Source organism: Nannobrachium achirus, assembly GCF_963921795.1.
Source record: "Nannobrachium achirus genome assembly, chromosome: 19".
Classification (NCBI taxonomy): Eukaryota; Metazoa; Chordata; class Actinopteri; order Myctophiformes; family Myctophidae; genus Nannobrachium; species Nannobrachium achirus.
In genome coordinates, this window is record NC_137826.1 from 50078150 (window position 1) to 50092387 (window position 14238).

Consider the following 14238-nt stretch of genomic DNA (forward strand, 5'->3'; position numbering starts at 1 on the left):
AGAAATTATAATATAAACTGGTCAAACATTGGCCAAATATTCAATTAATATTAATAAAAAAGGCAACAATTGTGAGAATTGTCAATCTACAAGCTCACAATGCCTTGCAATATTTATATGTGGAACCGAGTCAAACTGAATGTAAAGCCTTTTTTCTACCACAAAGTTGAATTGAGATAAACATGAAGAAATATCAAAATAATTTATGAAAGAACATAAGATTATTAGATTATATAAAATAAGACGCATTACAAGGCTGGCGTAATACATTTCCATCCACTACTCTCATGTGATTATTAGTAGATGGGTCATGAGCAGGCCCGTCGTAGAGATTTTTGGGAGGGGGGTCAAGATCAAAGACATGGGCCCCCTCCACGTGGGCTCCCTTCGTGGGCACGAACAAGCCAACGAGCGCCGTTCATGAACGCCAGAATGAGCACATTCAACAACAACAACAGCAATAATAATAATAACAATCATTATTATTATTACCCGTATATATTTTTTATTATAAATATAGTTGCAAGCAGCAATATATGGGGCCAATCCCGATGTGCAATAAGCCATAGCAACAGAATGTGGTCAGTCGGGTTCATAATCCTATACCCAGTGAACGCGTTGAACTTGTACCAGTGATTTGTGCTGTCATGAAACTGCACTTCTCCTACTGCAAACCTCTAATAAACTCTTCAATTCAATTCATATTGGACAACCAAAATGTCATGTGAGGCTTGACCATTCCTCAAGTTTGCATACTACCCAGTGAACGCGTTCAATGAACGATCGTTCGATCGTTCATTGAACGCGTTCACTGGGTACAGGTACTCCCTTGATCTGTTGTGAATACTGTCACATGACGGCAGAGATAAACGGAGGCTTTACCTCCATTATCAACCTGTGACAAAATCATTTCACTAAATAGATCATTTCATATTTTAGGCCTGAAGGCAATGCCTATCTTCACCTCAAACTTCTTACAGTGGTAACAGAGCCTATAGGATTATGAACCCGACTGACCACATTCTGTTGCTATGGCTTATTGCACATCGGGATTGGCCCCATATATTGCTGCTTGCAACTATATTTATAATAAAAAATATATACGGGTAATAATAATAATGATTGTTATTATTATTATTGCTGTTGTTGTTGTTGTTGATGATGTTAATCATGCATGCATGTAGAGGATTTTTGGCAGAGTAGCCCTGGTGAGATGATAACATTATTACAGGACAAATACATTATTTTCATATGACTGGATTTCTAATGTATGTTTAAGCCCTGCCTCTACTTCTGCCTCAGATGGGCTGTTGTTGTGAGAGATTACGTAGTGGCATGTATCCACACAGGGGATGCCCTGGCACTGGGTATAAAACATAGCAACTGGACTCGGGAGTGGTCAGACAGAGGAGGGGAGTCATGAGGGCTTCTCTAGACACACTCCTGCTTTCGTATGTGCACTTGACCTCCATGGTGTTCTCTGCATTCTCTGCTTTGTCTTCCTCACCGTCCTCTTCTTGTGAGTTACAGGCACGGTTTAATCTCAGCAGAATGTATAAGGCCGGAGAGATTGTACTGGGTGGCATGTTTCCTATCTACTACCGGCCTGTCCTCCCTGACCTGTCTTTCACCTCCAAGCCACAGCAACACGCTTGCAAAGGGTGAGTATCAGAGACACAATAGCAAGCATAGGAAAACAGGGAACTTGTTTCGATAGATCGTACCATATTACTAGTTGATATGTATTTAAAGGACAACTTTAGTTTTTTACAACAAGGGTTCATATTTTAGATTGTAATTAAATAATATAAAAGATGAGTGTTAAAATGATTTAATTTACTTCTTTCTGTTGTTTTAGAGATTCTTATTTCAGTGTTTGGGGGCAGTGGCTAAATACGTCATTTTACACAGAATAAGCCCATTCCCAAGATACAACGCAACCTTTCATGGTTGGATGTGACTTGGGGGCTAGAAGTGTTACTGTAAATAGCAATAAATAAACTGCTGGCTTATTGTGTCTAAAAATACATATGTTGCCACTTGTACGCATGCCCCCATGCGTACGCTTGCCCCACATTTTAGCACGGTAAATGCGATAAAACAATAGAACTAAGCAAATGAAATTTTTTTAACACTCACTTTTCTTTTCTCTAATTACAATCTAAAATATGAACCCTTGTTGTAAAAAAACAAAGTTGTCCTTTAAAAGTGTTCCACACAGTAATGTTTTGCGTGTTATAGTTTTCTCATAACAGGGTGGTGGTGGTCCCAGACCATGGCTTTTGCCATTAATGAAATCAACAGAAACGCCAACCTTCTACCCAACGTGACTCTGGGATATAGGATCTATGACAGCTGTGTCCCGTTTGGAGGTGTCCTTGCAGCGATGGCATTGGTCAGTGGGAGAGAGAAGGTGTTTAGATTGGATGACAGCTGCTCTGGGTCCCCTCCAGTGCTGGGAACTGTGGCTGCAGCTACCTCGAGCACTATTCATGTCTCTAGACTATTAGGTTTGTACAGAGTGCCCATGGTAAGTTATACTTGAATCCCACTTTACCATCACTCATGTATATCTGATTCATTTAGGCTATACATAATTAATTATAAATCTAAAATACAGAGGTGGAAAGTACATTTACTCAAGTCCTGTACTGAAGTACAATCTTTAGGTATTTGTACTGTACTGTATTTCCAATGTCCAATACCTTTAGGCCTACTTTTACTCCACTACATCTTGGATCCAAATATTGTACTTTTACTCCAGTATTAACCACTTCAGCCTACATTTCGGCCATTTGAAAAAAGACAATCTACAGGCTGGTATTTTCAAAGGATTTGTATACATTTCAAATGTGAAATGGGACATTCTATATTGCAGTATTGATTATTTTACTTAAAATTGAGTGAGTACCTTTTCCACCACCACTAAAATTTCACAGGACAGAAACCTTGTATCTCCATTGATAGTTCATCTTCATATGTTGCTTTTTCATAAATTAATGCCCTATCATATTTGGACCATTGTGATTCACCCCTTTTGAGCTTGTAGATGATCCATTTTCACAATGTGTTGAATGTTCATGTTTGAGAATCTTCACCTATATATGACCAAAAAAAGGGAGGCCAGGTTGAACTACTGAGAAATATTAACAAGAGCTTGTGACTATATAATAATTACATTTATCACAGCATTTATTTCCCGAAAAGGTTTCCACCCTCCACTGATATGCCTAATTTTGTTATTTGACCATTTACAAATCTAAAATATGATAGGGAATGGAAATTGTATTGTATTGTTTACAGCCTGAAATGCTGGGTCCCCTCCAGTGCTGTTGCAGCCATTTTGGACAGTTTGATTAATTTAACTGACAAATCTTGTTTGAGTTTTAACATAAAAGGTTGCCTACCCCTGTCCTAGCACTTCATTATCCCTGTAACCCTTCTTGCGAATTGATGCTAGTGATTGAACAAGGTATGGCTGTACAGACATCTTGGCACTCATTTTTTGTTTTTGTTTTCTAAGGTCTGCTTTGTGGTCATTTGTGCATTCTTAACTTTAAGAATGCAATAGACCTAATTAGATTTAGATGGATTGTTTTACCTGGTATCCTGTAGTTTCAGTGCTCATAATGTCGTCAGCCATCTTCGCAAGTGAAGGACGAACATGATAGATACATTATCCTATGTATGTGATCATTGACCTTGCTTATTGTAAGTCTACAACATTTTAAGTTTAGGGGACATCTCTCAAAACATGTGGTGTAATATTTTATTCAAAAATAGCAGATCTACAAGCTTGCGGCGCTTCACCGAGCTTGTATATTTACTATTTTTCAATAGCTAAAGTATAAAATAATTAAGGCCCTAGTAACTCAGTCCCACTTTTCCCCCCGGCTATGTGTCTTTGCCCAGGTCGGTATCATAGCCACCTGCACCTGTCTCAGTGAGAGGACCCAGTTCCCCTCTTTCTTCAGAACAATGCCAAGTGACTCCTTCCAGGTGAATATCTCTGCACACACAATATGTTGTCAATTATAGTTCATGTTTCACACGCTTAGCAAATATCTTCTATTACAGGGGTCAGCAACCTCTTTGACATGAAGTGCAAGGTTTTCATTTTTCTCGATTCTTTGTTTGTCATTTATTAAGTGAAATCAATATTACTTTCTCTGATTTCCCATGATGAATAGTCTAGCCCCGGGGTCTTCAACAGGGGGTCCGGGACACCTAGGGGGTCCACAGAGTTAGAGGTTGTAGATCTAAGCCGTTGTGAGCTTGTAGATCTGCTATTTTCGGTGAAGTTGTTTGGTGTATAGGGAGGGAAAAAAGAGCAGACCCAGTTCAAAGCCAAAGGTCAAGTCTACTTAGCATTGATGGTTTAAGTGGTTAAATGTCTTAAAATACACATGTATCGTGATGCGTATCGTATCGCTATTAAATGTATCGTTACACCCCTACTAGCTCTGGTCCATCGCGTCACCTCCCGGTGACGCTCTGACAGACCCGTCGGCAAATGGCTAGACCCCAGTATCTCAGCCCCTCCAAGCGCTCAACTTCAGTCAAAATAAACAAAACTATTTCACAACTCACCAACCAAAGGTAGTTTTGCGCTGTTGAATGTCTATTCTCCGCGGTGGTGAACCCCTCAGCACCCCACACCCCAAAATACATTATTTTTGTCATGAAATAAAACGCACCCACCTCGAGCCACCTAGCGGCCACCGCAGATACAATGGTTAACAACCCGGAAATAGGCGGCGGTCGAGTTGGATGCACTTTATTTCATTTCATTTGCTTAGGGGTTCACCACCGCGGAGAATAGACTTTCAACAACGCAAAACTACCTTTGGTTTGGTGAGTAGTGAAGTACTTTTGTTTATTTTGACTGAAGTTGAGCGCTCGGAGGGGCTGAGATACTGGGGTCTAGCCATTTGCAGACGGGTCTGTCAGAGCGGCACCGGGAGGTGACGCGATGGACCAGAGCTACACCCCTACTATCCATGAATCTCTCTCAGCTAAGGGGTCCTTGGCCCGAAAGGACATTGAAGACCCCTATAAGCACTTATCCATTATTGATCCATTCCTTCATCAAACCAGGTGCGAGCCTTGCTCCAGATCATGAGGCGGTTCGGATGGACCTGGGTAGGACTGCTGTTTGTCGACGACGACTTTAGCCGTGAACCCGCCCAGTCCTTCCAGTCTGAGCTGGCCCGGTCCGGTCTGGGTTGCCTGGCGTATGCAGAGGTTCTGCCATATGACCTGGGACGCAGCGACCCGGCTATACTGACGAGGATCGTCACTGTGGTGAAGAGATCCACAGCTCGCGTGGTCATTGCGTTGGTATACGGGAACCATATGGTTAAGCTCGCGGAAGAGGTTGGTGCCATACAGTATGATTCATGTTCATTAAAGGACAAATTAGTTTTTTTTACAACAAGGGTTCATATTTTAGATTGTAATGAGAGAAAAGAAAAGGTGAGTGTTAAAATGTTTTCATGTACTTCTTTCTATTGTTTTAGCAATTTTAATTACTTTGATTTCAGTGCATGGGGGCATGCGTGCAAGTGCCCAAATGTGTCTTTTTATACAACATAAGCTAGCCGGCAATTTCTTTATTACTATTTAGAGTAAAACTACTAGCCCCCATAAGTCACATCTGCCCATGAAAGATTGTGGTGCATCTTGGGATTTGGGAATGGGCTTATTGTATTTAAAAATACAAATTCCACTTGCACGCATGCCCCAAACCACTGAAATCAATGTCATTAAAATCGCTAAACCAATAAATGAAAATGTTTTAACACTCTTTAGCAATCTTGTCTGTTCTATGATTACAATCTAAAATATTAATCCTTGTTGTAAAAAAAACTAAGTTGTCCTTCATAGTTACATTTGGACGTAAAGATGCAGTTTGGTTGAAATGTAACTGCGAGCACATTTTACAGGTGGTAAAGCAGAATGTGACAGGTCTGCAGTGGATAGCCACGTGGCACTGGGCAGTCTATACTGTGCTCCAGTCTCCTCACTTCATGCCGTACTTAGGAGGCACCCTGGGTTTGGCCATCCGTCGAGGAGAGATACCAGGGCTCCATGACTACGCCTTAAACATCCACCCGAACAACGACCCTGACTACAGACATGAACACAGCATGGTATGTACGCATATGTATGCATATGGAGTCTTCAGACTCCACCTTAGCCCATTGCGCTAGACCAGGGGTGGGCAACTTTGATGATGGCCTTCACTCCAGAGGGCCACATGCATATTGCTACGTCCTACTTTGTCATTCTAGTAACTCATACAAAAGAAGCAAAAATAGCAGATCTACAAGCTCAAAACGCATCGTGCTGTGATGTGTTTTGAGCTTGTAGATCTGCTATTTTTGCTTCTTTTGTATTGGAATCCTGAATTATTTTTTGTTATTTTTTAATTGGAATCCTGAAATGTAACAATTTGATTTAATTTCAAACACATTTAGTTATATATTCATGTTAACTTTATGAATCTAAATACAAATACATTGGACATAAAAAGACATTTTAATACTACTATGCTAGTCATTAAGCTACTAATATAGACTGACGGAATTAAAGCAGGTCATGTTTAGAATTGTAACAGCTGAAATCAATAATATATCATTATTCCAGTATTAACCTGCGGGCCGCATTAAGTGAAGGTGGGGGCCGCATGTGGCCCCCGGGCCGCCAGTTGCCCATGTATGCGCTAGAACTTGACTACCGCCCAGTCTTTTGCAAAGGTTAAATGCAATTTATATAGCATGTTATTTAGACAGGTGTCAGGTCCATAAAACTGAAAACCGTCAAGACGTCGACCTACCACGCCCTGCTCCCCATTCCGTTTTCCTCTCTTGTACTGCAACATATAGCCTATCTCCAGTCTTGATGGTGTTTCTTCTTCAGGTGAAGCAGTTTTGGGAGCACACATTTCAGTGTAAACTTGCTCCCCTTCCGCCAGAGTGGGTGGATGCTGGTGGACGGGTGTGTACTGGACAGGAGGACCTGGCAACAGCAGAGACCTCCATGTTGGACGTGTCTGCGCTCAGAATCGTGTATGATGTGTACAAGGCTGTGTATTCCCTGGCCCACGCCCTCCATGACATGTTGCAATGTGTGCCAGGAAGAGGGCCTTTCATCGGGCACAGCTGTGCCAGTCTGCAGACGATACAGCCATGGCAGGTGTTAATTAGTTCACAGTTTGCCCTGTTAATGTTTCTAGTTGGATTCAAATTGAATAAGTACATGATATTGGTAACAATAAACAGGTATTATAACATTTCATATAACTAGAAGTTCGCGGCCCTTCGGGCCGCTCACATCTAGAGATCATGTCTGCTTTGCAGGCGCTCACAGCTACGTTGCAGCAGTGATCCAACTGATATGGCCATAGCTGTATCTGTCAGTCCTTGCCCACATGTCCCTAGTATCCAGTTGTCCAGGTGCCCACCTCTCCAAGTGCCCACATGTCCCTAGTGCCCAGTATTCCAAGTGCCCACGTGTCCCAAGTGCCTAGTTGTCGAGGTGCCCACCTCTCCAATGCCCACCTCTCCAAGTGTCCACATGTCCCAAGTGCCCAGTTGTCCAGGTGGCCACCTCTGCAAGTGCCCACATGTCCCTAGTGCTGTGTTGTCCAGGTGGTCACCTCTCCAAGCACCACCTACTGGCCAAAAAGGCCCTGACTGTGTAGGGCCCCAGGCAGCCACCTAGGCCCGGCCCTGCACCTTCTACTGTGTGGTGGCCCAGTCCGGCCCTGCACCGCCTATTGTGTGGTGCCCGAGTCCGGCCCTGCTCTGCTTACTATGTGGTGCCCCAGTCCGGCCCTGCACCGCCTACTGTGTGCTATTTTCCTATGGATTTTGACTTGCATTGGTATGCCTTGAGCAAAACATGTTTGAAAACCTCTGTAATACAACAGTCCCTGACTTTTTTACCCTTTCTAGCTTTTGTATTATCTGGAAAAGGTCAACTTCACCACATCATTTGGTGATGATGTAACATTTGATGAGAACGGTGATGCTTTACCAATCTATGATGTCATCAACTTGGCCTGGCTCCCTGACGGAAGCACAAAGGCTCAGAATGTAGGCGTGTTCAAGAAGTCAGCCTCCGCAGGAGAAGAACTCATCCTTGATGAAGACAGAATCTTCTGGAACTTTGAATCCAAAAAGGTCACATTCACTTTCTACAATAGCTAATGTTGAGCTAATGGTGTGAATATAATCTAAAATAATTGCCCAGACATGGGTGTACGCCAACGTGTAAGTGATATTTATCAAGCCGATCATCAGCTGTATAGGATCATGGCTGCTGATCCTAGTGTTCATTTGATCTGTCCTTTGTTAAATCTCATGGCTGAAACCGACCGTCATTTAAATAACACTGCCTTAAATATTCTTGAAACACACAGATTTTACGACATGAACAAGCGGAATACGACCAAACAACATATGGAAAGCCAATAGGAAAGAGTTCCATGTCCGCAGTGTACACACACACACACACACACACGCACGCACGCATACACATGCACATGCACATACTTGCAAGGCCGACTGAGCAGCATTTTATTACACTGTGGAAACAGCAGTCTTTGACAGTGAGATTACCATTTATTCCGTAACGGTACAATATGTCAATGACACCAGTCACATCGTCATGAATGGAACACGTTTGTATATTCATTTAACTCATCACCAACAAGCGTTCGAGTTCGAGTTAGGTTACACTAAAATAAAGCAATCGAGACGGCAGCCTGTGAGCCACGGGCTGCCGTGACACAACGTTAATGAGAGTGGCAGTCTGAACGTGATTGGGGTGATTGATGACTGAATGCATAAATATTAATGGATGAGGACTGGTGTGTGGGCCACTCTCCCGGTGGCCCAAATAGATTATTACCTGCACTGGACACAGGTTTGGAGCGTCAGGTTTCTATCCTCAACACAGGTTGCACATAACTCCAGAGGATGTAGCTACTGCTAGTTTGTAGATGAAAAGATTCAGATCCAGATCTGCAATCAGCAAACCAGGCCTGGTGGAGATATGTGCTCCGAGGAGAACACCTTCCCACGTTTAGACTGAAATTGATTACTGTTGCTTTCCTGTGTAGCCTCCTCGGTCAGTGTGCAGTGAGAGCTGTTCCCCTGGAACCCGTCTGGCCAGAAGGAAAGGGGAACCTGTCTGCTGCTTTGACTGCATTGCTTGTTCTGAGGGAGAGATCAGCAATGAGACTGGTAGGTTCACATTTTGTATCTATGTATAGTAGTAGAGCATCATTAGGACAATACTGTCTATCTAACCTCGCCCTCTTTGTCAGATTCTACAGAGTGCACCGGTTGTCCAGAGGACTTCTGGTCCAATCCCCGGCATGACCACTGTGTCCACAAGAGCGTGGAGTTCCTCTCCTTCCACGAGCCCCTGGGTATCTCCTTGACCACCATCTCGTTGCTGGGCACACTTCTGTGCGCCGTCGTCCTGGGAATCTTCATCCATCATCGAGACACGCCCATGGTGCGCGCCAACAACTCAGAACTCAGCTTCCAGCTTTTGCTGTCACTCAAACTGTGTTTCCTGTGCTCCCTGCTGTTCATTGGACGTCCCAGAATGTGGACCTGCCAGCTGAGACACGCAGTGTTTGGGATCAGTTTCGTCCTCTGTGTTTCCTGTATATTGGTAAAGACTATGGTTAGTACAGCTAGTTAGTACAGTTAGTACAGTACTATGGTTAGTACAGCGGCTAACAGGGTAAAGACTATGGTTAGTACAGCGGCTAACAGGATGAAACAGCATGAAATTTGGTTCATGTACTCTTCAGATGGTAACCGGTCTTCTCGCCAACAATCCAACTTGCCAAATTGTCCACACTCATTGGGCAGGCTCAGTGGCGAAATTAGACCTTATTCCCCATGGGTTTTCAGATCAAAGGGGCCCTGGGCTCAGGGGCCCAGGGACCAATGTGAGCGGGTCAGTCCGACGGCTAAGACCCACAATTGTCGGGTCTTGTCTAGCACAGATTGACAGCCATACACTACAATGATTAATTCAGAGTGGAAATCATAGGCTAACAATAACTGCTGTGAATAGCCTAATGAACAACTACATGGCAGAGTTCTGTGCATTCGTCTATATTATTTAATTTTAGACAATAGAAGGAGCCAACAAGCCAAAAAGGTGAAGCAGAAGAATCAACCATGAGTGATTGGCATGACAAGCATTCTTATATTGCCAAAGCATTACATACAGTATGATACAAAATAAAATAATCTCTCCATCTCTCTCCCTTTCCATATCACTGCTTTAAAGTGACTCCTCTCTCTCTCTCTCTCTCTCTCTCTCTCTCTCTCTCTCTCTCTCTCACACACACTCACACACACACACACACACACACACACACACACACACACACACTCCTTGTCTCCCTCTCTTTCATGTGCAGTGCCACTGTGCCACGCACCCAGGCACCGACACCACGAATCAAACATACACGCGACAACCGAAGCACCGAAATGAAGTGCAAGCGCAAACACACGCGAACACTGGAACACCACCACCAACACAATCAAAACAAACACACGCAGGCACGCGGTCACGTTGTTACACAAAAAGACAGACAGCTTAATGGCCCATTGGCTGCACATCAGTGGATTACACTGATTACAGCAAGATAAATTCAGATAGACCTACCTTTGCTTTAGGTCCAGAGTCTCCTCCAAAAAGCAAAGCAAGCATCCACACCAACAAAATATACGATTTTGTGGTCTTTCCATTTGTTATTTTATATCCTTTGGACGTGCACCCAGTATCTTGACTTCCACGTTTTCTCCCGCGAACATGAGCGTTTGTTTCCCTTCCCCAGCTTTCACTTGTTGACAAGTTGGCTGACAAGTTTGAATAGCACATTACCGGATGTTTATGATTGGCGCTTCCTCACGATAATGCGAAAATAAAAGCTTTTGTACTTTTATGAGGGGGCCCACAGATTAGGAGAGTAGAGACTCCTAATATATCGGAAATGACAATAGCCTATGAATTTATTATATGTAGGACTATATAATATGGAGCGCATTGGGCGTCTATTGAAAACAAATTTTATGTTGACACTAGGGGGGGCCCTTGGGTTTATAAAACCCAAAAACCCGTCCAAATTACGCTTGTGGGCAGGCTTGTCAATGCTCCTGGATTTGCCAGTATGATTGGCAATTACATCTACTATGTTAAATATTTTCTGGGGGAGGACCCCCAGATGAGAAGTCATTATTAAGGATGTCTTACTTTGCTTCAGTCATCAAATCTGTACACCTACATTTGGCATTTTAAGGCTGAAATTGTACCCATGCTAGTAAAGCAAGCCTGATAAAAGTATCAAACATGCACAAAATTCAACAGAACACAGGAAAATATATCTGTTAAGAAGTTTTGGGGGAAGGACCACCAGACCCCTGTTGGGGAGTTCCGTGCACCCCCTAAAAAATAAATCTCCTGGATTCTCCTGGACTGACAGTCCAATGTTGACAACCCTGCTCATTGGCGAGATGTCCTAGCAAGTTGATTTGGCGAGTTGGAAATTTGGCGAGTGGACCTGTATTCCTTCAGATCACACTCTTTTCAACAATACCGCTGGCCATGCGAAATTCCAAAGATGGCGGCCTCCGAAATCCAATATGTCTGTCTGAAGACGGGATGGTGTTTTCCTCTGGTGTTTCAGTCCGAGTGTATCAAAGGGTGCGTTCGGAAAAAAATGCGCACCGGGTGTGTGCTCAGTGTAATGAGTGCCTAAACCCAACCCTAATCCTAACCCTAACCTCAGTAAAACTATGCCTAACCCTAACCCTAACCCTAACCTTAACCTCAGTAAAACTATGCCTAAACCTAACCATAACCCCTAACCCTAACCACAAACAGGGCACATTTACGAACGCACCCTTTGATACTCTCGGACTGAATCACCAGCAGAAAACACTCTCTCGTCCGAAGACATGTCTTTTCCCTTATAACTCTAAATGCATTGATTTGAAGACCATATTAAAGTTGAATATAAAGTTTGGCATTGCGGATATTTTGGTACCAAGTATGTGTCTGTGTCTATTACAGTTCTTGAGATACAGAATATATGTACTTTTACAGACTCAGGTGTACCTATATGCTGTATCTCAAGAACTGAAATAGATAGAGACACAGACACATACCAAAATGTCCGCAATGCCCAACTTTATATTCAACTTTCATACATTTATGGGTCTTAAAATCAATGCATTTGGAGTTATAAAGGAAAAAACACGTTTTTGGACGGACATCTTGGATTTCGGGGGCCGCCATCTTTGATTTTCAAGTGGCTCGGTTTCTTAAATCGAAGAGTGGCCTCCAAAGATGATGTGTACCAATTTTCACGCTTGTATCACCGAGTGAACGATTGCTCTCATTATCTTCTGTACTATAGGTGGTGTTGGTGGTGTTCAAGGCCTCCAAGCCCGGCGCTGTGGACGTATTGAGGTTCTTCGGTGCCGTGCAGCAGAGAGGAACAGTTCTGGTTCTCACTTTTATCCAGGGAATTATCTGCATAGCTTGGCTCGTGTGTGCCTCACCAACTCCTCATAAAAACACTCAATACCGCAGTGATAAGATAGTCTATGAGTGTAACGTGGGATCGACGGTTGGTTTCGCAGTGTTGCTGGGTTATATTGGTCTACTAGCGCTCCTCAGTTTCCTTCTTGCATTCATGGCGAGGAATCTTCCAGACAACTTCAACGAAGCCAAGTTGATCACGTTCAGCATGTTGATCTTCTGTTCCGTGTGGATCGCCTTCGTCCCGGCGTACGTCAGCTCGCCGGGCAAATATGCGGATGTGGTGGAGGTGTTTGCTATTCTAGCGTCTAGTTTTGGTCTGTTGTTGGCGTTGTTTGGCCCAAAGTGTTATATAATCCTTTTGAAACCTGAGAGAAACACTAAGAAGTCCATCATGGGTCGAGACTCCACCAAGTAGCAGCAGCATACCAACGCCAAAAGATTTAATAAAACAATCTTATAATGTAATAAACCCAGAATCAAACTGTGCGTGTGTGCACGTGCGTGCGTGCGTACGTGTGTGTGTGTGTATTACATGCACCTCATTGGTATTTGGAATGGACACCCATTTCATCCACAATGCATCTTCATCAGATATGAACAATTATACTCAGCTCTAAATGTGTCAAATAAAATCTCAACTGTTTGTGCGATTGAAACTTGACACATGACACACGTGCAGATCTCATCGTATGTGGTGAATGAGGAGGAGTTGGATATGTTGTAGACTTGGCTGGGATGTGAGTCATTAATGTGTATGGGAAAAAATACATAAAAAATATATAATTATAAGTGATGCATATTTGTATGGCGTTCGATTGGTCTGTTCTGTTTGCTTAACACATGACATCATGATCAGAACAGCTTTTGATTGGTCTGGGCTAATGCTAGGGTAACACGGAAGTGAAACATAGGAGCGGTTCCGCTCAAAAACTGGACACAGTTGAGATTAAATGTGCTAGGTCAGGATGCTATAATTAGTAGTAATAATCTTTCACTTTTTTGTAATGTTTTCTTTGTTATGTTCTTCAAAGGGTATAGGATATCGTTTTCATAGCATTGGGAGGATACCTCATCCAAAAAGGCTACTTTCAAGCATTCAAATTCAAAAGCTGCCAATATTGCTACTTTTGTATGAAACTAAAAAGAAGTAAAATAACACACACACACACACACACACACACACACACACACACACACACACACACACACACACACACACACACACACACACACACACACACACACACACACACACACACAAATATTCAATTAATATAAAATAAAAAAGGCAACAATTGTGAGAATTGTCAATCTACAAGCTCACAACGCCTTGCAATATTTATCTGTGGAACCGAGTCAAACTGAATGTAAAGCCTTTTTTCTACCACAAACAAATTTTAATTGAGATAAACATGAACATCTCAAACTTCTTACTGTGGTAAAAGAGCCGGGAATATGAACCCTACTGACCGCATTCTGTTGCTATGGCTTATTGCACATCCTGATTGGCCCCATATATTGCTGCTTGCAACTATATTTATAATAAAAAATGTTATAATGAAAATAATAATAATAATTATTATTATTACTATTATTATTGCTGTTGCTGTTGTTGTTGATGTTAATCATACATGCATGTAGACGATTTTTGGCAGA

General features: G+C 42.7%; 1 protein-coding gene across 1 annotated transcript; it reads left to right on the forward strand.

The window, feature by feature from the left end:
• Positions 1-310: 310 nt before the first annotated feature.
• LOC308304904 (extracellular calcium-sensing receptor-like) lies at positions 311-12997 on the forward strand (the record flags this gene model as incomplete). The annotated part of the gene is made up of 10 exons (XM_080749530.1): positions 311-389; positions 2256-2395; positions 3913-3999; positions 5098-5340; positions 6018-6152; positions 6922-7197; positions 7959-8186; positions 9128-9251; positions 9335-9702; positions 12455-12997. 10 exons carry the CDS (start codon positions 311-313, stop codon positions 12995-12997), a joined length of 2223 nt encoding a protein of 740 aa, XP_080605656.1.
• Between the last annotated feature and the right edge of the window lie 1241 nt (positions 12998-14238).